General features: G+C 45.5%; 1 protein-coding gene across 1 annotated transcript; it reads left to right on the top strand.

Moving 5' to 3' along the window:
- Positions 1 to 1,923: 1,923 nt before the first annotated feature.
- TMPRSS3 (transmembrane serine protease 3) lies at positions 1,924 to 18,358 on the top strand (the record flags this gene model as incomplete). Its single annotated transcript, XM_082014065.1, has 13 exons — positions 1,924 to 1,941; positions 3,021 to 3,165; positions 5,158 to 5,268; positions 6,164 to 6,280; positions 7,982 to 8,105; positions 9,159 to 9,284; positions 10,012 to 10,055; positions 10,815 to 10,980; positions 12,484 to 12,653; positions 14,331 to 14,426; positions 15,482 to 15,624; positions 17,123 to 17,275; positions 18,245 to 18,358. 13 exons carry the CDS (start codon positions 1,924 to 1,926, stop codon positions 18,356 to 18,358), a joined length of 1,527 nt encoding a protein of 508 aa, XP_081870191.1.
- Positions 18,359 to 22,994: the final 4,636 nt, after the last annotated feature.

Below are 22,994 nucleotides of genomic sequence, written 5' to 3'. Positions count from 1 at the left end.
GGTGTTCCTCAGGGGTTGCTGTTGGGACCAGTGATATTTAACACCTTTGTTGGTGACATGGACAGTGAGATTGAGTGCACCCTTGGCAAGTTTGCCAATGACACCAAGCTGTGTGATGCGGTCGACATGCTGGAGAGAAGGAATGTCATCCAGAGGGACCTTGACAGGCTTGAGAGGTGGGCCCATGTGAACCTCATGAAGTTCAACAAGGCCAAGTGCAAGGTCCTGCACATGGGTCGGGGCAATTCCAAGCACAAATACAGGCTGGGCGGAGGATGGATTGAGAGCAGCCTTGAGGTGAAGGACTTGGGGGTGTTGGTTGATGAGAAGCTCAACATGACCCAGCTATGTGCGCTCGCAGCCCAGGAAGGCCAACCGTATCCTGGGCTGCATCCAAAGCAGCATGGCCAGCATGTCGAGGGAGGGGATTCTGCCCCTCTCCTCCGCTCTGGTGAGACCCCACCTGGAGTCCTGTGTCCAGCTCTGGGGCCCCCAACAGAAGAAGGACATGGACCTGTTGAAGTGGGTCCAGAGGACAGCCACAAAGATCATCAGAATTCTACAGTACCTCTCCTATGAGAACAGGCTGAGAGAGTTGGGGTTGTTCAGCCTGGAGAAGAGAAGGCTCTGGGGAGACCTTACAACAGCTTTGCAGTACCTAACGGGGGCCTACAAGGAAGCTGGAGAGGGACTTTTACAAGGGCATGCCATGATAGGTCACGGGGTAATGGCTTTAAACTGAAAGAGGATAGATTTAGATTAGATATAAGGAAGAAATTCTTCACTATGAGGGTGGTGAGGCACTGGAACAGGTTGCCCAGAGAAGCTGTGCATGCCCCATCCCTGGAAGTGTTCAAGGCCAGGCTGGATGGGGCTTTGAGTGACCTGGTCTAGTAGAAGGTGTCCCAGCCCATGGCAGCGGGGTTGGAACTAGATGATCTTTAAGGTCCCTTCCAACCCAAACCATTCTGTGATTCTATGATAGATGTGAACAGTTAACAGGATCGTGATGTGATGTCCTCTCCTTTGGAAGTGCCAGTTTCCATCGTGCATAGCAAAGGGACTGAAAAGCTTTCCTTATTGCAGCCATGTTCCAGGGACATGGGTATTGTCATGGAAAACCTTCATTTCTTCCCCGGCCTCTCAGGAGCCTGTTTCACTTACACTGTTTTGTTTTTTTCTTCATCTCTCCTCCTCCTTCTTCCCTTCACCTTCCCCTCTGTCATTACTCTCTCTTCTTAGTTAAAAAAAAAAAACAAAAAACAAGCCAAATTATTACTACCCTTGAGCATTTTATGAAGCTGAGCATGCATTTTCATTTTCTAAATCCCAGGGTACAAATGAGTTGATGCTTCGGAAACATGAGGTACTGCTCGCAAAGTACTTCCAAAATAATGCGCAACATTTAATTATAAAGCTACCCATAACTAAAGCGTGGGTCTTTTTCTCTTAAATGTGCTCTTTGCTGCACGTGCACAACAAAGGCTAGACCAAGTGAAGGGAGAGCAAGGTGAGCGTACGGGGCTTCTGCCTTCTGCCACCCACCGCTATCGGCGGGCTCTTCTCAGCTGCAGGAGTTCTGATAAAAGACGAGCGAGCTCGAGCCTGTGCGGTTTGTGGTGCTCCTTTGCTGAGGGCTTACAGGAGTACTACAACATTGCCTGATGCTCTTAGGCTAATTAAAAAGTGCGTTGAATTTTTATCTTCCCCCCTCCATAGCCGTGCCCTCTGGGGCTACCCGATACCCCTCGCCAGGTTGAATTACAGAGGCTGCTGCCATAATGCCGAAAGCAACCGATGGCTGAACGGGCGGCCGCGGGCGGCTCGGTGGGAACATTTCCAGAGCAGACCGGCTTAGCAACCTCAGAATTTCCTTTTGGTTTCTTTCTATAATGAAGACAGAAAACAGCTTTGCTTTTAACTATGACTTCTCAGGAAGAGGTGAGTGGAGCTTTGGGAGTGTGTGAGATCCTCTAAATAAACGACACATCAGTGTTTATTTTTCTTGTAGTATACTTCACAACACTGTGTTGTTTCCTGATGGACAACCTATGCACCAGTTAGAATGGCTTTTTTAAAATATTTAACAACCATGCACAGCAAACTGTCCTTTTCTCTGCCTTAAAGCTAGCAGATCCTATATAAAATTTAATTTATGCTCATTGAAATGTACATGATATTTCATCAAATGAAAGAGAAGAAACCTTACTGCAGTTGTCTACTGAAAGGTGAAAAGATTCCGGGTGACTTAAAGACACAGTCTCATAGACAAAACACATATCCTTTGCCTAAAATGTGTTATTGTAAGCATTTTCTGGGACTGACTCTGCAAACACTTACGCTGCTTTTACATTTCACCAGCTACACTGTCTTTAACAAACCTGGACCTATTTCTGTGAGTTCAAAAATCTGATTCCTTTTGCCAGTGGCAGTGTGCAGAACTGGAGTTAGAAATTAGCACTTCAAATCTATTTCCTGAATTCTAGTGTAGCCCATTTACATTGTTTTTCACTGTGAAGAAAGTGATCAAAAGTTTTCTGTAGTAAAATTCAGTGGGCCCCTGCATGAGGATCCTGCAGGTGCTGTGCAGGTGTCACAGGCTTTCTAGTCTTTCTCTGGTTTCCTATTGCAATTAAAGAGCAGGAGATGGATTCACACCCCCGGTGTCAGTTATTAAACTAAGCTATGGTGCTTAGATAAATTTGAACAAAAATTAACTTCAGTAGTTTGCTGGTAAATTACTTATAAGGGCTCCTCTCATGAACATTAAGTGCTTAACTTAATGTACTGTGTCCAACAGTGGAGTCCTCAGCACAGGAACCATTCCAGGTCAGGTTGGACGAGGCTCTGAGCAACCTGATCTGGTTGAAGATGTCCCTGCTCATTGCAAGGGCATTGGACTAGATGGCCTTTAAAGGTCTCTTCCAACCCAAACTATTCTATGATTCTATGACAACATTTTACAAGGTGATTATCTTCCTTTTTTTTTTTTCTTTCCCTTTTTTCTCTTATTGAGTCAGGTACAAGAGACAAATCCCAGTAGTGGAAGTCTTGAAATCATCTCTATTACAGAAGACGAACCACCAGTACCAGAAATTCAGTTTTCCTTCAAAAGATTTTTCTTCATACCACAAGCAAAAGTGGACCCCAGTGCGGATGGATCTGGTAGGGATGCTGCACAGCTTTTTGACCTTTGTAATCTAAATGGATAATGTAGGTCTTTAGCCTTGCAAAACTATGCTTGCCCACTCAGTCAGAGAAAGTGATCACTTAGAGGAACAAGAAACACAACCGCACTCCCCCAGCCGTGAGGTTTGCCAGCGTGTTAACAGGTGATGACACGTTGTGTCAGCTTGCATATGCAAGTGTTTTTCATAGCCAGATTATTCACACACTTCAGCCACATAGCAAATATTTGCCCACGCTTTTCAGACACATTTTTGAATGGCTTATTTGAAATTTTACCAACCTGGAAATTTGTCCATTAAGAAACTGAATATACAATACAGCAACCTTGCATGAATAGCGTGTGTGTTTGCTACTTCCCATAGGTTTCATGGCAAAAATAACCATTAACTTCAACAGAGGCAGGCTTAGCATCAAGGATGAAGATAGAGCAATTCAGTTTTCTAGTCCATTAACTACTACAGCTGTCTAAGATTTTTGTCATACCAGACACCAACTCCATTGCCAAAACCAGTTACTCAGCTGCTGCTGAGAGACTCCGTGTAGGCCGGGATTTACTTGTGGGTCTGTGAGCACTGGGAGACACTCCTCATCCTTGACTGACTGTGTCTGCCGATCTCAAATTCAAACCTTGAAGAATGGGGGGGTGAAGAGCTGTATGAATTGAAGTTTAAGACAAGGTTCTGCCAGTTCCTGTGTATACCCATGACCAAGCTGTGTATGCTATTTTCCCATACTTTGCCCTTTGTATATCAGAATACATTCGAAATAAATGAACTATTAGTTATTTTCAGTGGAATCTGTTGTCTTCCAGATTGACAATACCACTAAGTTGAGGTCAGCTATGGAGGTGGTTGGTGAGCAGGACTGATCCAGCTCATGAAATGTATTCAGTAATTACTACTGACGTATATTTTAACTTTAGATGCATATTTTTTTCTTGAAAACTCAAGGAAAACTTAGCCATCGCTCAGTTCTCTCCTTGTCTTTATAACAAAGCTTTGAACAGATCCGCTTTTCCCCACATATTTCAAGACTAGTTTGGGGGTCCCGTTTTTTTGCAAATTTAGCTTTCTGTCATTTTCAGTTAACTTTGCTTGCAAGTCCAAAGGGACCAGTGACTTTCCTTCTTTTTGTCTTGAGCAGCTATTTACTAGCTAGTCCTGTCTTTTCCAGTATCCCTGCTCCTGTTCAAATCTTTAGGCTCCTATTACTTGTTCCCATGCCTCTGTTACCCCGACTCTGGAGGAAAGCATTTTGCATGGGACTTAGCTCCCCGGTGCATGACGTGGAGCTATGTGGCCTCCGGCCTCATCCCAGGATTTCGGTTGTCCCAGACACAGTGCTCAGAGCAGCGTCCAGCTGGGGCTACAGCTGGGGAGAGCACCAGGACCATGGGCTTGATACCAGCAAGAGTCAGGAGGCATCACAGATGGGAATGGTCATTAGGAGGAGACTAAAACTAGCTTGTTCTTCGCTACTTCCACTAGAAGAATTTATTAGTCCACTTGACCTTTCTGAAGTCTGCACAGAGTATTCCTGTACCCTGTACACAGGTTTGATTACACAAACAAGACAGAATTTCTTTTTTATTCCAGGACTCAATGCTTTCAGGAGAGGTGCTCATATGCTTCTAAAGCTTACAGTGTGATGTAGCCCACAAAAATAAAAATTTAGAGCTCATATTCTTGATTGCATTGAGGACAGGACAGGTGCTCTGTAAGGGTGTGATTCAGACACCTTGCAAGGCGAATGCTGAAGGGGTGTGTGAGAGCAAGAGCTAGCCCCAAAGCACTTGGAGCCTTCTCAGCCCCTGAGACGGGGGATCCGAACCCCTCTGGGTCAGGTCAGCTCACCAAGCGTATGCAGGGGTTACTACTGACATCTACTTTAATGTTAGATAAATCTTTTTCATTGCAAACTCAAGCTGGTTTAACTTCACAGAATCTGTTCTCTCCGTTTGGTTTCTAGGAGATATCGAGCCACCTTCCATGTGCCATGTTTTTATCTCCCTAAAATACTTTCCGTATATCTGTGGCTTATTCCTTGCAGTAATCCTAGCAGTTGCCATTGGCCTGGGTGGTGAGTACAATTAGTTATTCATTAAGTTCTCGTTTAACCATTCAAATGCTGAATTTTTCATGAGCCTTTTACTTAGAATGGAATTAAACTGCTACTGCAACTTGTTCGCTGAAATAAAAAATCTTGTTGATGTGATGGCTTTAAATTTTATTTACATGTAGGGATAAAATGGATCTGGCACTCATGAGAGGATTGGTGTAATATTTACAACACTGGGGGACCCGCAGCTCCAGGAAACCTTTCTCTAGTAAAACTTCACCGATTCCTCTCAGGTGGTGAGCTAAGAGTTTCGAAACTGGGGGAGGCTTCAGGTAGCACACACCACATTTTTGTCCTGTAATGCACTTCTCTAGGTTTGTTTTCAAAGAATTAAAGAACTTTCCCCTACCACAAACAACTTCTACAAAGGAAAAGAAAACACAGAATGAGTTTAGTTGCGACTGGAAGGTGTGACCTGCCCAGGTCGAGGTGCCAAATATGTTGATGCTCGAGCAGTGCCTTCACACCTGCGATAGGGATAGGCTTGCGGGAGGTTGAGGCATCCCCTCAGGAAGAGAGTGCACTGGTCGTATTTTGCAAGGGTCTCTCTGCTTCACTGCTGAAGGGCCGAGGCACCAGGCAGAAACTCGCCCTGGAGTGAAATATAAACTGGGTAGAGGGAGCTGGGAAGGAGTCAGCACAGCCAGCAAGGCTGACTCATCCCACGAGTCATTACTAATGGATGAGTTTGGCAGCACCATCTAGCAACCTCCAGGTTGTATTTCAAAAGTTCCTAGAGTACAGGAGTTGTCTTTTCCTTAGCAAGACAGAAACCTGGCCAGATAATGGAAGTCAGAAGTGTTAAATTAATATCCAAGTGTGCTTTCACCACCCTGTTTTCTTTCGTTCTTGTTAGTCCAATACAACTGCATTGGGAAGTTCCGCTGCCGATCATCCTTTAAGTGTATCCAGAAATCAGCCAGGTGCAATGGTGTCTTCAACTGTAAAGAAGGGGAGGATGAGTACGGATGTGGTAATTTAAATTTTATTATAAATCCCTCCTACCTCCTCCTGTAGCACCTGGCACGGTATCAAGAACTGCATGTTATAACGAGTTTGGGTGAGACAGGAAGGGTAGAGACTGATGGATTATCTAAATCACCACTTCAGAGGAACAATCTCTCTGAGGTATTGATTTACAGTTTATGAGAAATCAAACTGCTTTCAAGGTAAATGTGATGATTGCTGAATATTGCTACCGCCATCTCGGGCATGTTTCTCTGTTAGAAGTCTAGATGCTTTTTGACTGTTGGCATTCCCTCTGCCTGCAAGGTATAGCGTCACTGCGTTACGGTGCGTATATACAGCACTCTCTGTATTCACTGGCACACAGCTGCACTGTGCTGGTTTTGGAGATTGCAAAAGCCCGTTATTATCTTAAGGGACGTGGGAACAGGAGAAATCAGCACTGCCTTTTGCGCATCGAGTACTGCCGAGTTTGCCGCTTCATGTGTGAAACGTATGCCCTCATGCCCCAGTTCCTCTCTGTAATGGCTTTGGGCATCATAGGGTCATTTTAAACAGTCCCTCCCTGTCCCGTGCTGTGGAAGATGACTGTGGTGTTTACAGCGTGTGGCCACCCTTCTCCCTGGGAAGACCACGTAGACGTGCCCCCCCCCCCCACCCCGGCCCAGGCGCCTCCCGCTCGCGCGGGGCTCGGCACCCCGGCCGCGGCCGTGGTGTGGGGTGCAGGGGCGAGGAGGGCATGGCGGCGAGCAGGACGAAGGGACCGTGAGTGGTGGCTGGAGATGGTGGGTGAGGGCTGCTGGTCTCCTGGCTGGAGGCAGCACAGCTCGCAGCCGTGCTGGCTCCATGGAGCAGCTCAGCCCTGCAGCCGGGCTGGCGTAAAGAGCCGCTTGCGGGGAAGGGCTTCGCTGAGCAGAACCAGGCTGGCGCGGAGAGGGAGTCCTTGGAGCTGAGCTCCCAAACTCAACTCCTCTCCTCTCCTCTCCTCTCCTCTCCTCTCCTCTCCTCTCCTCTCCTCTCCTCTCCTCTCCTCTCCTCTCCTCTCCTCTCCTCTCCTCTCCTCTCCTCTCCTCTCCTCTCCTCTCCTCTCCTCTCCTCTCCTCTCCTCTCCTCTCCTCTCCTCTCCTCTCCTCTCCTCTCCTCTCCTCTCCTCTCCTCTCTTCTCCCCCCTCCCCAGCCTTTACACACTCCTCAGCCCAGACACACCAGCCCCATTTCAGCAGAGGGAAGCAGGCAGGAAACTCCACGGTAGCCCGGGGTGCCTGGGTGCAGAAGCATCCCACCTCTCTGACTGCGCTGTTCAGGGCGGGAGGTGCCAACCACCTTTCAACATTTACCTTGATGGCCGGTTTCCTCGGTGCCAAGCACCTGCAGCTCCGACGCGCTGCAATGGGTAAGGGCAAGGCAGCCTTCTCCATCTGTGTTAGTGCTACCATCCCCGACCCATTCCCACACGCATAGACTTTTTTCTCCTGGCTGCTCTAGCTCAGCGTACCTTGGTTCCCTTCCTTAAAGGGGAAAAAAAAAACAACTCCACAGAAAAATTCTGTCAAAGGATGTAAGTGATGAAAAAGTCAAGCAGTAAAAACTCAGAGAACCAAGGAATGTGAATGCCACAGTGGTGCACTGACACTGTTGTGTACCTGTTGCGTACACAGTGGTTCTTCGTCACAACTCACTCAGGATTTTCTTCTCCTGAATCTCAAAGTCAGGTTGAGCGGCAAGAAAGCAGTGCTGCAAGTGTTCACTTCTGGATCCTGGAGAACGGTCTGCTCCGACGACTGGAAGGCAGAGTATGGAAATACTACCTGCAAGCACCTGGGTTTCTCAAGGTATGAACACAAAATGGAAGGAACTTTATTCGGCATTTTGAACAGACTCTGAGGTTTTCAATCATTCTAATGAAACCTTGTATTAGTCTGTGGTTTAAAAGAAAAAAGGACTCAACAATCCACCTTTGTGAATGATATGGTTGAGGAGTTTTAGGATGATGTGGGAAATAGTCCTGAATACTTGTGCACTGCAAATACCATTTATTACTGCTATAAATCCTGGATGATGGCTAAATACAATGGTTTGGTTAAATCTTCCCTATGGGGTGCAGGTGCCTGTATCCTACTTGTCTCTCTAGTATCTTACAGCCTGTCAGAGAAGCACTAAAAAACATATGAGCATTTTCCATTTCTTTTACTTCCTCTGTAGGAAAATTGTATATATGATTCACATCATGACATCTGTTAGGACTTAAGGTCCGCCTCACAATTAGAGAAGAACCTGGCCAGGCTGTTCTTACTGGATTAACCCCATTCCTGAAAAAGCACAATTTCTTTCACAAACTTTCACACAACTGAGAAAGGGTTTGAAGTTGTGACTTGTAATGATGCTCTGTTATTTCTTACAGTGGTGTCATTCTGATTTCTGCACATTGTAGTTAGCAATATAAAGCTGCTTTGAATAAATTCTTCTTGCCTTTAGGATAAAATACATCTTAATTGTTCAACAAAAAAGACAGGAAAAAATTACAAATTATTCATCCTCCCTGCTGCAAAATATATCTCTAGAAAAAGGAGACAATGAACTTCTTAGTGCTTCAGGAAATGTGCCAACCAGTTACAATAAAAGCTTTCTTGCAATATTAGAATTAAAATTTACTTTCTCTGTCAGTTAAATGCCTCTCAGCGTGTGTGACTTCCACACATGATTATGGCAAAAATACGTGCACGCTATAAGAAGCGTTTCTTGGGGAGGATATGATTACTTTATCAAGTGTCAGAATCTGATTATTGTCGTTGTTACACTGGGTTTTCATTAGCAGAACCACTGAATTATTTAAACAGATTACTGAAATGCTGTCTGAGGAAGCTGTATTTATGGCTTATTTGCAGTTACGTGAGTTCAGGTTACCTGCCTGTGGCTGCAGTCGAAAAACAGTTTCAAAGACATTTCGTATCCCTCGGCCACTGGTTATCAGCGGATCAAGTGACGTCCCTGCACAATGCAACAAACCTCAGGTATGCCTCAGCTTAGTCATCCTGCCAGAATGAGAGTAATCAACAGAAGGAGAATTACTAATAGTCTGAGATTGTTGCCTGTTTTTTCAGGCATCTGGTGCTTCATAAGTGGTTGGTGTTGTTATGCATCATAGACCGAGGTCCTGTAGCAGTCTTGTTGGAATATGAATTAAGAGCCTGAACCAAGGCTCATTAAAATTAACACAGGCTTTAAAATGGGCTATTTGAAAAGCCTATTTGTCCCACGATCCCTTTTTTGCAAATGGATAGACACCAGGCACTTATCTTTTCCCGTTGTGAAGCGGTTTGTTTCAGTTTACAGATCCCTAGATAGTTCCCCGTGGGCTTATGAACCTTTTATGGTCCATTTCTTCCTCTTGACAATTGCTTGTTTTTCTTAGTTACCTTTCACTGAGAAGCAAGCTATGGACCCAAGGAGACTACAGATCACACGTTGAAAACTGCTGATGAGTCTCCCCTCACGGAAGAGTGAACCACTCTTCAGCGGGGCAGCATACGGTCTGCAGGCTCCCTGCGGTGCCTGAGCTCCTAACTTAAGCATTTCACCTAAATGCCCTAAGTAGATTGGATGAGTACATGACTTTGTACCTCTTTCAGTATATAAATTACCTACATTTATGTGCACAGAGCTGTACAGGAAGATGACACAACATTGAAAAAAACCTCCAGTATTTGGAACTAATACTGCACTGTCTTTTCATCTTAGAGAGGAATGCACTTCTGGCAATGTGATCATCCTAAAATGTCTGGGTAAGGATCAGGAAAAGTAAAAATAAAATCAGAAACTGTCCTTCTTCATCCACTACATGGCAAGAGTCGGGAGGAATTGTGTACTCAGGGCATACTATACCATCAGTTTATCTCACCAAAGGAAAATTATATTACTTATATGAAATTTAAAAGAATTTCAGAAAGTGAGAATAGGCTGGCAGGACAGATAGGGAGCATTAGGTAGCAGGAGTGCTTCAGTGAGAATCACAGCAGGAAGTAAACGTTTAAGGATTGTGAGTTGAGTCCATGGACTGGTACTGTAATTCCAACCCTGTGCCATCTTGGCAGGGAAAGGGAAATTCTGTCTTAACATTAGAGCTTTCATCCCAGACCTCTCCATGGCAGCTAGTTTTCAGATTGGGAGACTGAAAAGTGAAAAAAGAACAGCAAAATAATCACCAGGGGAGAGGAGGTGCTCCAGCCTGCCTATGCGGGCCCCTGGGACCCTGTGCATTTAAGGACGGTGGGTTTTACAGCTCAGCTGACCACTACGTCTCCAGGGGAGAAGATGCGAGCCCCGCAGCCCCCATACCGCTGCCAGGCATGATGCTGCAGGGATGGGAGGGAGGAGGAGAAACCTCTGGGGACTGCCACAGCCTGAGATGTGGGCCATGGGGATGGGGACGGTCCTGCTGCAGAGACCTCCCAGCCTCAGCAAGGTTGGGAGTAGAGGGGCTGAAGGTGACCAGAAACATGCCTGCATTTCCTTCACGGACCGTAACCTTTGCTTTCTGGCAGTGTGCGGGACACGGGCCAGCTATGGGCCACGGATCGTGGGGGGCAACGCGTCCTCCCTCCGGCAGTGGCCCTGGCAGGTCAGCCTGCAGTTCCATGGGCACCACCTCTGTGGGGGGTCCGTCATCACCCCACGCTGGATCATCACGGCCGCCCACTGCGTCTACGAGTAAGTCCCTAAATTGCCTTGCTCGGAGTGTCCCAATGAACCCGCTTGCAGCAGGTCTGTGCATGGGGCCACTGCAGAGGAGGACTAATGCACCATGCTTTCTCTTAAAAATAAACTGCAGGTGAGATTGGGTTATCCTTATTTCATGGGCTTGCTCCATAACATTTAAACTCTCTCTCTCTCCCCTTGCATGAGTACGAGCCTTTATTGAAAAAAAGTCTCCCCAAGAAGTGGTTCAAATCAGGGTCCCCAGTTGTCAGATATTCCAGGCACTCCAAACTTCCTGGGAAATCAGCTGAAAACAACATTTAAGTGCTAGATTTTAGGTATCCCAATCTGCATTTTCTATACATTGCATGTGAGTTAACAGCTCAGTAGGAATTTGTACTTGGCTGCCCTGGTACTCTGGAGCTCCCAAATAAATTACTCCAAAATAAATAATTTTCAAGTTGGCAGGATCAATCAGTGGTAGTTAGTGAGCTGTACTGTGCTTAGCGCCCTTTACCACGTACCCACTGCTCCTTTTTATGCTGTTAGAAGTAGTCTTTGAGTTGTAAATAGATGCTAAACAGTTACTCCTCTTTGTGTAATTATAAACATAGCCCTGTCTCTCATTTATAATGAGTTGCCTGGTTTTGCAGTCTTGTTTGTTGCTAATAGTGCAGGAGAGCTCTTCTCACTCTTACAGACTCCAGGCCACTTTCACCAAAGGCATTTAGACAGCTAAAACGGGATTTGTCTGACCGCTTTCAGGCACCCACAACACAGATGCCTGCTTCTAAGCAAGACCTGTAGGACGCTTTTATACCCCGTAGGGAGAAGAGGTGGGACAGACAAATCCCACTTCTAGATCCTATTTAGAGCCATAAAAATAATTACTTGGGAATTAAGCATTTTAGGGCTTTTGTCCTTAGCTCTGTCCTGCACAACCAAGCGGGTTGTGGTGTTCAAAGGCTGTTGGGGCTGGGAGCTGGCAACACAACTCACATCCCTGGAGCCTTTTCCCAGCACCACTGCTAACCCACTGCTAGCCCGGTGGAGTGAATCCAAGAGAAGAGGAGCTGCTGGTGTGCTGGAGGCTGAAAGATGTGGTTGCTCATGAACTGGGGGTCGAAGAACCTTCCAGAAGGAAAACCTCTCCCTTGCAAACGCCTTGCCACAAGTGCCTCTTGAGCTAGCCAGATGTGCCAGGTGTGCCAGGCAGCAGCATCGACTGCTGCAGGGTGACATAGGAGGACAGGCCAATGCAAAACTTATGTATTTGTAGAAAGCTGCACAGATAATACACCAGTGACCCAGTGTGTTGCTAAGGTTAATCACCCTTTCTATATTTTTTTAAATTAGATGCAAAACATAGACGATATTGATAGGTAGGTAAGCAAGTACAGCAGACTGTAGCTATTTGCCTGTAGAGTTTTGTGTGGTTCATAAGCTCAGGAGACAATTAGAAAACCTGAGGATTTTCTTGAAGGTTTTTCACTCTCTCCTAACTCTTTGTTTCAGCCTGTACTTGCCGAGCTCATGGAGCGTGCAGGTTGGTTTTGTGACACAGCACGACACCCAGGTTCACCCATATTCAGTGGAAAAAATTATATACCATCGAAATTATAAACCCAAGACAATGGGAAATGATATAGCACTGATGAAACTGGCAGCACCGCTTGCTCTCAACGGTAACTCTTTCTGTTAGCTCTCACTTGACGTTCTCACCTTTCTAGCTAAAAGCAAGAAGGGTCTTTCCGAGTACAGATAGGGAAATTTCTGTGGGCATCCTATGCCTGGCCCAGGACAGTCGAGTAGATCGCCGCCGCCTCTCAAAGCAATGAGAGATGTGCAGCGTAGGCGTAGCCAGCCTGCTGCTGTGATGGCAAGGCAGCCATCCCCGCTCAGACTACACCGGCAGAAACCCATCCGGCCGCGCTATCAGGAACTCCTCTGCACTCGATACCCAGGCACAGAGAGCAACAACGTGGTCACAGGTTCTGCAAAATGTTCCCAGTCTGTTCTGGTATTGGCTTACCGAAGGCTTTTAATAAAAGGCAAACATTAACTTTATTCTTTCTAAATATTTTTCCTATCTAAAATAAATGCCCCACCTCATTTTACTTGGAGGTCATGGAGATTTTTATCATGTCCTTTCCTTCACTCTCCTTTCCCGTGAGTACGGGGAGACACAGCAGTGTCCAAAGCTGAAAATCAAGCTTAAATTTAAAAGAGAAGAAAAGGCAGTTCAAATATAATGATGCTTTTAATTTAAAACTACTTTTATTTTCTTAGCAGGATGCTACCTACAGCTGGCACAGCTAGTGTATTGAAATAATATATAATAATATTGTATGAATTTAAATGATCACCTGTCAATACCTCTGAATCACTGTGAGACCTCTGCAAAGGGGAGATGGCTCTCTCTGACACACCTAGATTGTCAGTTCCTGAATCAATTCTCTTGAAATACTTTAAACTTCCACTTTGAATGAAAACTAAGCTCAATTCTGTTCTGTTTTATGCCACAGCTAGTGCTGTTTTCTTGTGCTCAGGAATAAGTTTTTGAGGCTGTCAAGAACAGTAACGGCTCCACACCCGAGCCAGACACCCGCCGTGCTCTGGGGGGCTGGGGGCAGCCCGGGGGGCTTGGGGTCTCCACCCGGGGGGCGTGATGCCTTGAGCTGGGACCATTGCACTGTGGAGAACTCAACCCCTAGGAGCTGCCCAGTAATATCTCCTATCTTCCCTCCCTTTTCCTAAGTGCCAGCTCATCTTGACACGCTGCAGCTTGTCCCGACAAGCGTCAGGCACCGATGAGCTGGGACGGTATCCAGCGCCCCAGAACCGAGCGGTCCCGAAACATCACGAGCTGATGGGTGGGAAGCAGAGAGCACCCTAGGTGTCCTGTTCCCCTTTCAGAGGAGTGCAGAGATGCGCGCGCGTGCGCGCGCACGGCGCTCTGCGCGTGCCGCGGCACAAAACCTGTTAGGAGGGGCCGTGCAGTGGTGCCGTGGTCAGCCAAGGCCACTTCTCCGCCCCAGCGGCGTGCCGTGGGGTCTCCCGTCCGCCCGGCAGCTGCGTACACGGCGTATTTCTTGTTTGCTCGTTCTTCGGTTTATTGACACACCAACACCTCCTTCTGTTGCTTCACACCTGAAGCTCATTAGGGCCGGTGTAGGTACCGTTTCGGACCTGGGCCATACGACAAAAGACCTGCAGAACTGCCTGGCTGTTTTAGGTGGGGAGCGGGTGCTGTTCATAACAAGTTCACTGCAAGCCAAATCCTCAAGTTTTACTGAGGCATACAATTTTTTTGCCAGATTTTAAAAGCAGTTCTCTCTTCTCTCTTTCTCTTTTAAAAATAGGTCACATAGAGCCAATTTGTCTGCCTAATTTTGGTGAACAGTTCCCAGAAGGGAAAATGTGTTGGATATCAGGATGGGGAGCAACTGTGGAAGGAGGTATTTTAAATTGTCTGCTGTTGATTACACTACATAAAAACATCTCACATACATACATATGGGGTCAAAGAAGGCAAAAGTGCTGTGCAAACCCATATCACAAGGAATGGATGGGTACACTCTGTGAAAAGGCTGAAAAATCACATGTAGACAACAACACCAGCCAGAATGTTGTACAGCTGGTGTCAACACCAAACAGGCTGTCCCCTTTATAACTTCAAGCCTATAAAACACAGAATGAATCTAAGAATCAACCATCCATTTTTTTCAGAGAAAGCATGTATGTATTTGCAGGAGGGCTGGATGATGTAGAAATTGAATCTGTGAATAATGTCACAAAGAAAAGGGAATTTTTTTTTTTTACCATGACTCACAGGTCATATTAGTCAATAATATATACTGAATCAGTTTCATGTGAAAATACTTGATTTCTCAGGTCATTGTTTTTATTATTCTTCATTTGTCTCATTTAATGTGTTCCTGTTGTTCAGAGAATAAGAACAGTGTGTTACCTGACCTACAGATAATAGTGAAAAGTGGGAAAAAAACAAAAGCGAGGTTTACCACACAGAAAGTCAGCTATAAATTGGCAATAGACAGTGTGCAATTACTCCCATCTGTAGAAATGATTCATTCAGGCTCTGAATAAAATAATTATTTATAAAATAAACCAGATGTTTGCAGATGATTTGTTGACTAATGGAACAGGGGATAAATTTGGCACAAACTTTGGCACTAGTATTGAAGACAGTATCCAACTAGCTTTTAAGTTCATTACTGTCATTGATTGTCTAGTTTGAAGTAGAAACACATAATGTACTGCTTTACATTATATACTGTGATAATCTAATCTACAGCTCTATAGAGTTGCTAGTTACTGGATTCTGTAAGTGATGAGACATCTAGTTGCCTGACTTGTATGTAATTTTAACCATATTTCTTCCACCTTTGCTAGCTGATTCTTCATATGCAAAAAATATTTTCTGTTTATAATCAGAGATTAGTTTCAAGGACAGTGAGTCCTTTTCTTTGTTTTATTTTTCTGTTTTTAATAGGTGATACATCTGACACCATGAATTATGCAGGTGTTCCTCTGATTTCTAATGCAATTTGCAATCACAGGGATGTCTATGGTGGGATCATAACTCCTTCAATGCTTTGTGCCGGTTTTCTAAAGGGAGGGGTAGACACCTGCCAGGTATGGGAGTTTCCAAACTGCAACTGTGTTCATTAACATCAGCAATGGAAAAACATGAGCGATAACATATCACAAGGCACTCCCAGGCTTTTCTTGGGCAAACATTTGGTTTTGTGCCATTTTACTTTGTTTACCATGAATATCGATTGCTGACCGTGAATGCATTCATATGCAACAATCCCGTTCTTATATTTCTTCTGTGGACCATATCTGATACTTCTGAAGCCAAATTTACTTAAGATATTTTTTAACTTCTTGCATGTGCTACAGCATGGCACCATCCTTTCTTCGCCCTGGCTGTGGCCTCTGCACTGCACTGAACTGCACTGCACTGTGAGCAGCTCTGGAGACCTACAAGGTGTAGAAACCCCATGGTGAAAAGCAGCCAAAGCATATATCAAGAGAGAAGCAGAAGCATGTGATTTTGGAAAAAGTAGAGTGAGGCAGGGGGAAGGAAGAAAGAGGTTTTTGAGTAACTCAGACAATTGGTAATGAGTCTGGGGGAGATGGGTTCGTACCAGCGATGGATCGGAGGATCCTTCACATCACAGGGTGGTGATGATTCAAAATCACTGTCAGAGTCATGATGGCGTTCACCTTTTACCAGGTCTCATCCCCATACACACTAATCTGGACTCACCTAGCTAGTCGCAGATGAAAAGCAAGGGTTGGGGAGGAACCGCATGTTTCCAGATTTGATCAATGCCCATTACACAGGGGACAAGACAAAGCGAAGGCATTAGGTGCATAGATCTTCACTGAAGCGCCTGTTTGCACCGCCCCCCCCAGCAAGGTACCTGGCACCAGCATGTCACCGTGCCTGGGAGAGCTGCCCAGAGGCATCATGTTCAGCCTATGGCTCCATGTGACAAAATGAGCCCCACTCGCTAAAGGGTGAGGCTTGTTCCAAATTCCCTTTTTTCCTGTTGTTGTGCTGGCTTTGATGCTCATAGGGCAGGAAACTGCCCCAGAAAAAGAAGTTGCTAGTTTTCAGTACTTAGATGTGAGTCTATTGGGTTGAATCTGCTTAGCAAAGTGTCTGGGAAGGGGCAGAAAATCAGTGTGCGAGACAGCAGGCAGGGAAGGAGGTGGGGTACAAGCTTGCTGTTGCAACCCTGGGTTCTGCTCAGCCCAACAGCCAGAAGCTTTTTGAGAGAAGTAGCCGTGAGAGACCAGGACCATGGCATGGAGACTGCAGATTAGCGACAGCCTGCCTGCAGGCACGCTGCCCAGCACCTACCTGTTCTTTAGCAGCAAGCTTCAATGTCGCTTCTGTTGTACGGTACTCCTAACTGGGGGAAAAAACCAGGATCCAATACATGTCTCTGAGAAGTCTCCGACTTCTGCTGCAACTATGCTTTTCCCAGGTCCTAGAACAGAGCAGAAATAGGAGATAGATACTGAATTACTGGACTGTGCCTCTTCCCCTACCCCTCCAAATAGATGTTCCCTTCCTTTTCTGGGGCACTGACGTTTGTTTGAATTCTTTGTCCTGCAGGGAGATAGTGGAGGCCCTTTAGCATGTGAAGATACGAGTGTCTGGAAGTTGGTGGGGACCACCAGCTTTGGCGTGGGCTGTGCAGAAAAGAACAAGCCGGGCGTCTACAGCCGAACCACCTCCTTCCTGGACTGGATACACGAACAGATGGAGGTCTGGTTTTGCCCTGTCTCTCCATCTCCGGCTGTCGCTTTGCTCTGCCTGTGCGACACAGGGTTTAGCTCGCAGTAAGGCCAAGTGTGACCCCAGGGGAGCATTCGGGGATCAGGGCCAGTCCCTGCGCAGAGCGAGCAGAGCAGGGCGCGGGGGTCTGAGCGAGATGTGGGGAGCGCCGGGGCAGGGGTACGCAGAGGGGAGCGGAGCGTGGGAGTGAGAGGGGAGGGGGCCTGGAGGCGCAGAGCAGGGAGCAGGGAGGTCTGAAAGGGCTGAGTAAGGAGATGGGGGGTGAGGGAAGTGGTGCTGGGGGACTTTACCTGAAGCCATGAAGCTACTACAAAAAAGCCTGGGGAGCGGAAGCCGAGTGGGCCAAAGCAATCAGGGAGGGGAGGGGAGACGGTGTGGCTGGAAGGAGAGGAAAGCAGAGGCAAGGAAGTGGGGGGACACTGCAGCCGCCTTAACCTGCCCTGAGGGTGACCCACTCCCCGGGAACTGGGTCCTCTGCTGTCAGCACCCCTCCAGCGCTGCCAGAGAGATGCTGGATTCAGCCAGCTGAGCAGGGAGAGTCGTTGTGCTCCAGGTGGACTCCCAGGCAGGGATCTGTTACCTAAACAGAGGCATCTAGAGCTGTTTTGGAGACCCCAAGCTGTCCTGTCTGGCTCATGAGTGTCCCTGCAGAAGGGCAAGGAACTGCAACTGGCCCTGGGTTGTATGCACCATCCCCATGGGCACGTCTCAGATACCCAGCAATGGCTCAGGTAGATATGACAGAGGATCTGTGGGAGATCTGAGGCCTTCCGGACCAACTGCTGGAGGCCAGGCAAAGTGCTCTAAGACACCTCAAGTGGCACTAGATGGTGCATGTGGCAAGGCAAGTGAACCATCCTCCACTGCCGTGGTAGGAGCCTAGACACATAGCTCACTGGTAGACACCTATGCACAGGCTCTTAATTGTCATTTTCTTAGCTTCATGGCAAAGCCAACCTAAGCACCAAAGTGTATGTCCCATCCTGCTCTAGCCAGATCCTCACAGACAGTGGTGCCAGCGCTGCTATTCCACCACCCAGTTTGCTGGAGTGAACCGACGAGCGAACGAATGAATAGTGACGATACTATTCCAGCACCAGCAATACAGCCCCCAGCCCCGACAGCTGCCTTTGCCACTGTGGTGGCACATGATGAAACCGCTCCTGCCCCCATCTCATTTGTGAAATACGTAAGACTTCCTCCTCAAACTGAAGTGCCAATATCAAGCATTCACAGGCAAGGAAATGCCCAAAATAAGGTTCTGCGTGCCCCACATCTGTATACTGTATGACACATGTTGTTTTCACAACCTGTATTACACACCAAGATTTATGCTATCACATGCCTATCTGTCACTCAACAAAGCTACAGAAGGCAGGATAACATGTCTAAATCTTTAAGATCTCTAATACCACTTCTTTTTCTTCCCTCCAAATATATGCATCATTATCATTCATTTGCAGATAGAGAAGCCCAGATATTTTGATGAAGAGTTCATATCCAATGAAAGCACAGATCTCCAAGAAATGATCAAGGGGAAAAAAGTATAGCTAAATCTTTGTTTACCTAAATGCTAACATGTTATAATTTTTCACAGGGACATCCTTCATATGTAAAAATTAATTCACCATCCTCTTAGAAAGGATTTTCAACTGCAGCATAGAAATGTGGACACTTTTTAATGTATTCTGAAACAAACCAAAAGAAAGCAGAACTAATGTGCCCTTGAAAATGGGACCAAGGGAATGGCTTGCACCTGGCAGATCTGTATTGTGGCATAACAGTCCTGATCTGCTCTTACCTGCTATTGCTCACCATGGACCAGGGTTCATCTGGTCTCTCCAGAAGTTTCCGTGCTTCCTTCAAACTAAACTAACTCTCACAGCTAAGGCTTAGCAAAGGAGTTAGGAAAGAGATCCATTTTGATCTAAGAGATGCAAAATTGCAAGATAAAGAATTTGGCCTTCAGCATGCCTGTAAAGACTTTCTTTCTGGAAATTAACTTTATAACAACACACCCGTCAGGGCCGATCGTCTAATGCAAGGCATGATCAAAGAAGAGGCATTTGTGTTTTCTGATCTTCCGTTTCCAGGTTTGAAACCTGAAAGAAGCAGTTCCGTCTCTCAACTTTTCATGAGGATAGAAACATTTTGCTAAAGACTCTCTCCTGTGAGTGCAAATAAAAGTTTTTTATTGCTTTCCACTAAGTGGTGAAAATTAGTTGATGTCATTTAGCAAAATGTTTCTCCAGCATTGTGAACAGAATTTCTGCTGCCTCTATTTTGAACAGCTCTCCCATTAGGGAGGAAGCAAAAAGTTTATAGCACTGAGTACCAGTGACCTACATACATTACTGTCTGAGAAATGTTACACTTCAGCTATTAAATTTGAATAGACACGGAAGGTTCCTACCCCAGCAAAAAAGAAAAAAAAAAAAGAAACCAGCAGTGGAACAACTAAGAGGAAACAAACCTCTTCAAAGCCTACTTAGTTCCCTGTATGCTTGTGTCCCATGCATGCAGTATCTACCGCTATTACTAATATATTCCTCCATCCCCCATAACCATATTTCTTTATGTTCCCGTCTCAGCTCATGCAAGGCTGAGAACCAGTGACCTAAAGTGGTGAGAGAAGCCGATGGCATTTGCTCAGGTTCACAGTGTATGCCATGGGAACTGGACCACACCTCTTTTGTCGGTGTGTTTTTCTGAAGAACTTCAGCTGACAGAACTGGCTCCAGGAGTCCAGTGTTTCCTTGGGTGACCCTAGTACAGCAGGGGAAAGAAAAGTCACTCCCTTTCAGAGTTCAATAGGCGGCAACAAGAGCATGTGAATAGATGCATAACTGTTTTTTCTTCCCAGAGAGAAGAGCTGCAGACCTGAGGAGAGCGGTGGTGCATTGGGCTTCTGAAAACCCACACCATGCTCCAGCCCCAGAGAAGGATGCACCACAATCTTCTGGACACCTGCTCTGAGCTTTGTACCTTCACAGACTACTTTTCACCATTTCTTTTCGGTACTGGTAACTGTACTTAATGAAAGCTGTTGCACATTCAGCCTCTTTTGGACGGAGAGGCAGTTCAGTGCTGGATGATGGGCATGCGTATTTACTTTTACTGTCAGCTACAATTTCACATGTAGAAAAAATGCTAAGACTGGTAACCCAGGATGCTATCACAATAAAGCTTTGCAGACAGCATGAGTAAAAAAAATAGAGCAACTTCAGATCAGGCTGCTAGCTATTATTTTAGTACTTACCTTCCAAGAACCAGTCTACAAGAAGACTTTTTTCCTGTGAGTATTCATCTACAAGGTCCATGCCCTGTTGCACAGGCAGCAGCAGCTTTTTTTGAAGCCATAAAGCTAGCAGGAAGCAAGTAGTTGGCAATTTTGGCAAGCATTTGGCAAGTATGTTCAACTCTTGTTATAAAAAATCTCTGGATTTTTTTTTTTTTATATCTCTCAATCTTTTATCATGTGGCTGTGAACAAAGTCCCTAAGAATTGAATTCTTAGGTGTTTTCTTGCAGTAAATAGCTCTGAAAAAGCAACACATAGGTTGTAACTTCACTGAAAAATTCTGAGAGTACTGAACAGTCTTAAAGGGAAGAGGAGCTTCTTTACTGCCTTTCAATAGGCTAGAGAGCCAAAATCATTGCCCTATCTATGACGCACCACGCAGTGCAATAGCCATTGAACACTCCCAAACTCACATCATGTAGTAGAGTTCACCAAGGTACTCATGCTCAGTCGCCTTCCCTGTTTCCCCTCCTTTCTCAGCATGAGATATGATGATATAGATGATATAGATCCTGCACTCTTTGTACCTATTGGTGACGTCACTGGTGCGGATGAACTGATGCCACCCAGGCAAGGGACAAAATACCTGAAGTGCTGCTGTGATTTCCCACTTTACAAGCCATTTTAATATAACAGCCTCGTGTTGTTAGGTTGAAAAACGCCTGATTGTTTTGCACTTGCCCTTTGTAAAAATCCTGGGATGAAAATTGTTGATTTTAGAATTGATTGCCAGGGACTGGGTACGCTGAATAATGGATAATATTGTCAGAGCTTTTCAATATCAGCCAAAACTGATCTTATAATCTGATTAAGTGCTGTTGATCAGCTTGAAATGTGGTTTTGGATGCAGTCTATATGCTTCTAAATTAGTATCTGCATCGTCATCCACCACTGCTGCAAGAAAGCGCTGGCAGAACTGGAACTGCGTTCTCACTGCAACACATCGTGTCAAAATTGAGGCAAAGCAGAAAACCCGCATGAACTGTCAACCTCCACTTTGTTCTGTGAATACAAACTTTGATATCAAGGGATGCTGCATCAATACCTTTGACCCTGGCAAAAAGAAATAACATGTTGTTAAAAAGAAGAGGGAAGCATTATTGCAAAGCTGACACAAAAACTGGAATGAAATGGGAAGTTTCAACTTGACAGAACCAGAGTTTTAATGTTCACTGTTTGTTATCATAACATTTTCACAGCCCCAACACAGCTTGTGTTTTAGTATTATCAGCAGTCCGGAGATGAGGGCACTGGCCCCTGAGCTCACAGAGTTGTCATTTCGTATTTCTGAAAACAGCCGCTGAAAACTCCTTTTGAACTCCTTCTATTTCCATAAAATACTGCACGATAAGTATCCATTGTTGTCTGCCTTTATATTAAAGAGAAATACAATGTAAAATGTAGAAAGCTAGTCAACTCTTCCCAGCAAGAAGTCCCATTGACACTCAGATCAATGACAGTCACTTATGGGTAGACCTAGCCAGGGTTCACTGAGCCGCAAATCTTTCTTCTGACTTCTGCTATGTCCCTTGCTGTGGTGTCTTAGGTATAGGTAGAATACAAATGACTCGCTCTATAAAGCTGATTTTCCTCCCCCAACTTGCACCATTAACAGGCATGCCAGAGGTTAAATCACAATATTAACATATTTCTTTGTGTTAAGCCAGGTGAAGATACATGGGGGTTTCAGCCATTTGCTGTGGGAAGGGATGAGCATTGTGTTTTATTCAAAGAGAAGTAGGATCGATGAGCTTGTCTCTACCTGTAGTCAGTATTACAGCTGGAATGAACTGCCAGACAGTAAAGTAACTTTCCAAAGAGGCGATACAAGTTACCAAGCCTTTCCTTTTCCTTGGATTTTCTTCTCTCTATTCGATGAAAATAGTTAGCTACACTGCATGTGCATGTACAAAGGCCTGCCAGACCAGGTGGGGCTGAAGGCAGCTCTAATTTAACTAGTATTGATTAGAAGTTTTGTGGTAAACACCTTGGAAGTATTTAAAATGTTTATACTAGAGGAGTGTGTATCTGCTACATTATTGAAGAGGCTGATGAAACAGCTTCTGGCTTGTGAACTCAGATCACTGGTTAAAATGGTTGCTTTAACATAGGATTATGTTACAGCCACAGCATCCCTTAGAAACACAACCTGCTTGTATGCACAACTTGTGGAGCAAACTTGCATCAACATGACTCTCAGAAAATAAATCCAGTGTATAACTTCACAAGAAATTTCCAGTACGCGAAGAAAAATTCCTTTACCATTCATCATCTATTCCTGTCATCATGATATTTAATTCTGTAATTCTGGAGACTGGGGCAAAATTGATAAGTTTGGATGAACCAGATTTGACTTCTATTCAATATGCAGTTTTCCCAGACACTCTAG

Source organism: Phaethon aethereus (assembly GCF_964289735.1).
Source record: "Phaethon aethereus genome assembly, chromosome: 1".
NCBI lineage: Eukaryota > Metazoa > Chordata > Aves > Phaethontiformes > Phaethontidae > Phaethon > Phaethon aethereus.
This window is presented reverse-complemented; position numbering and strand designations above follow the sequence as displayed.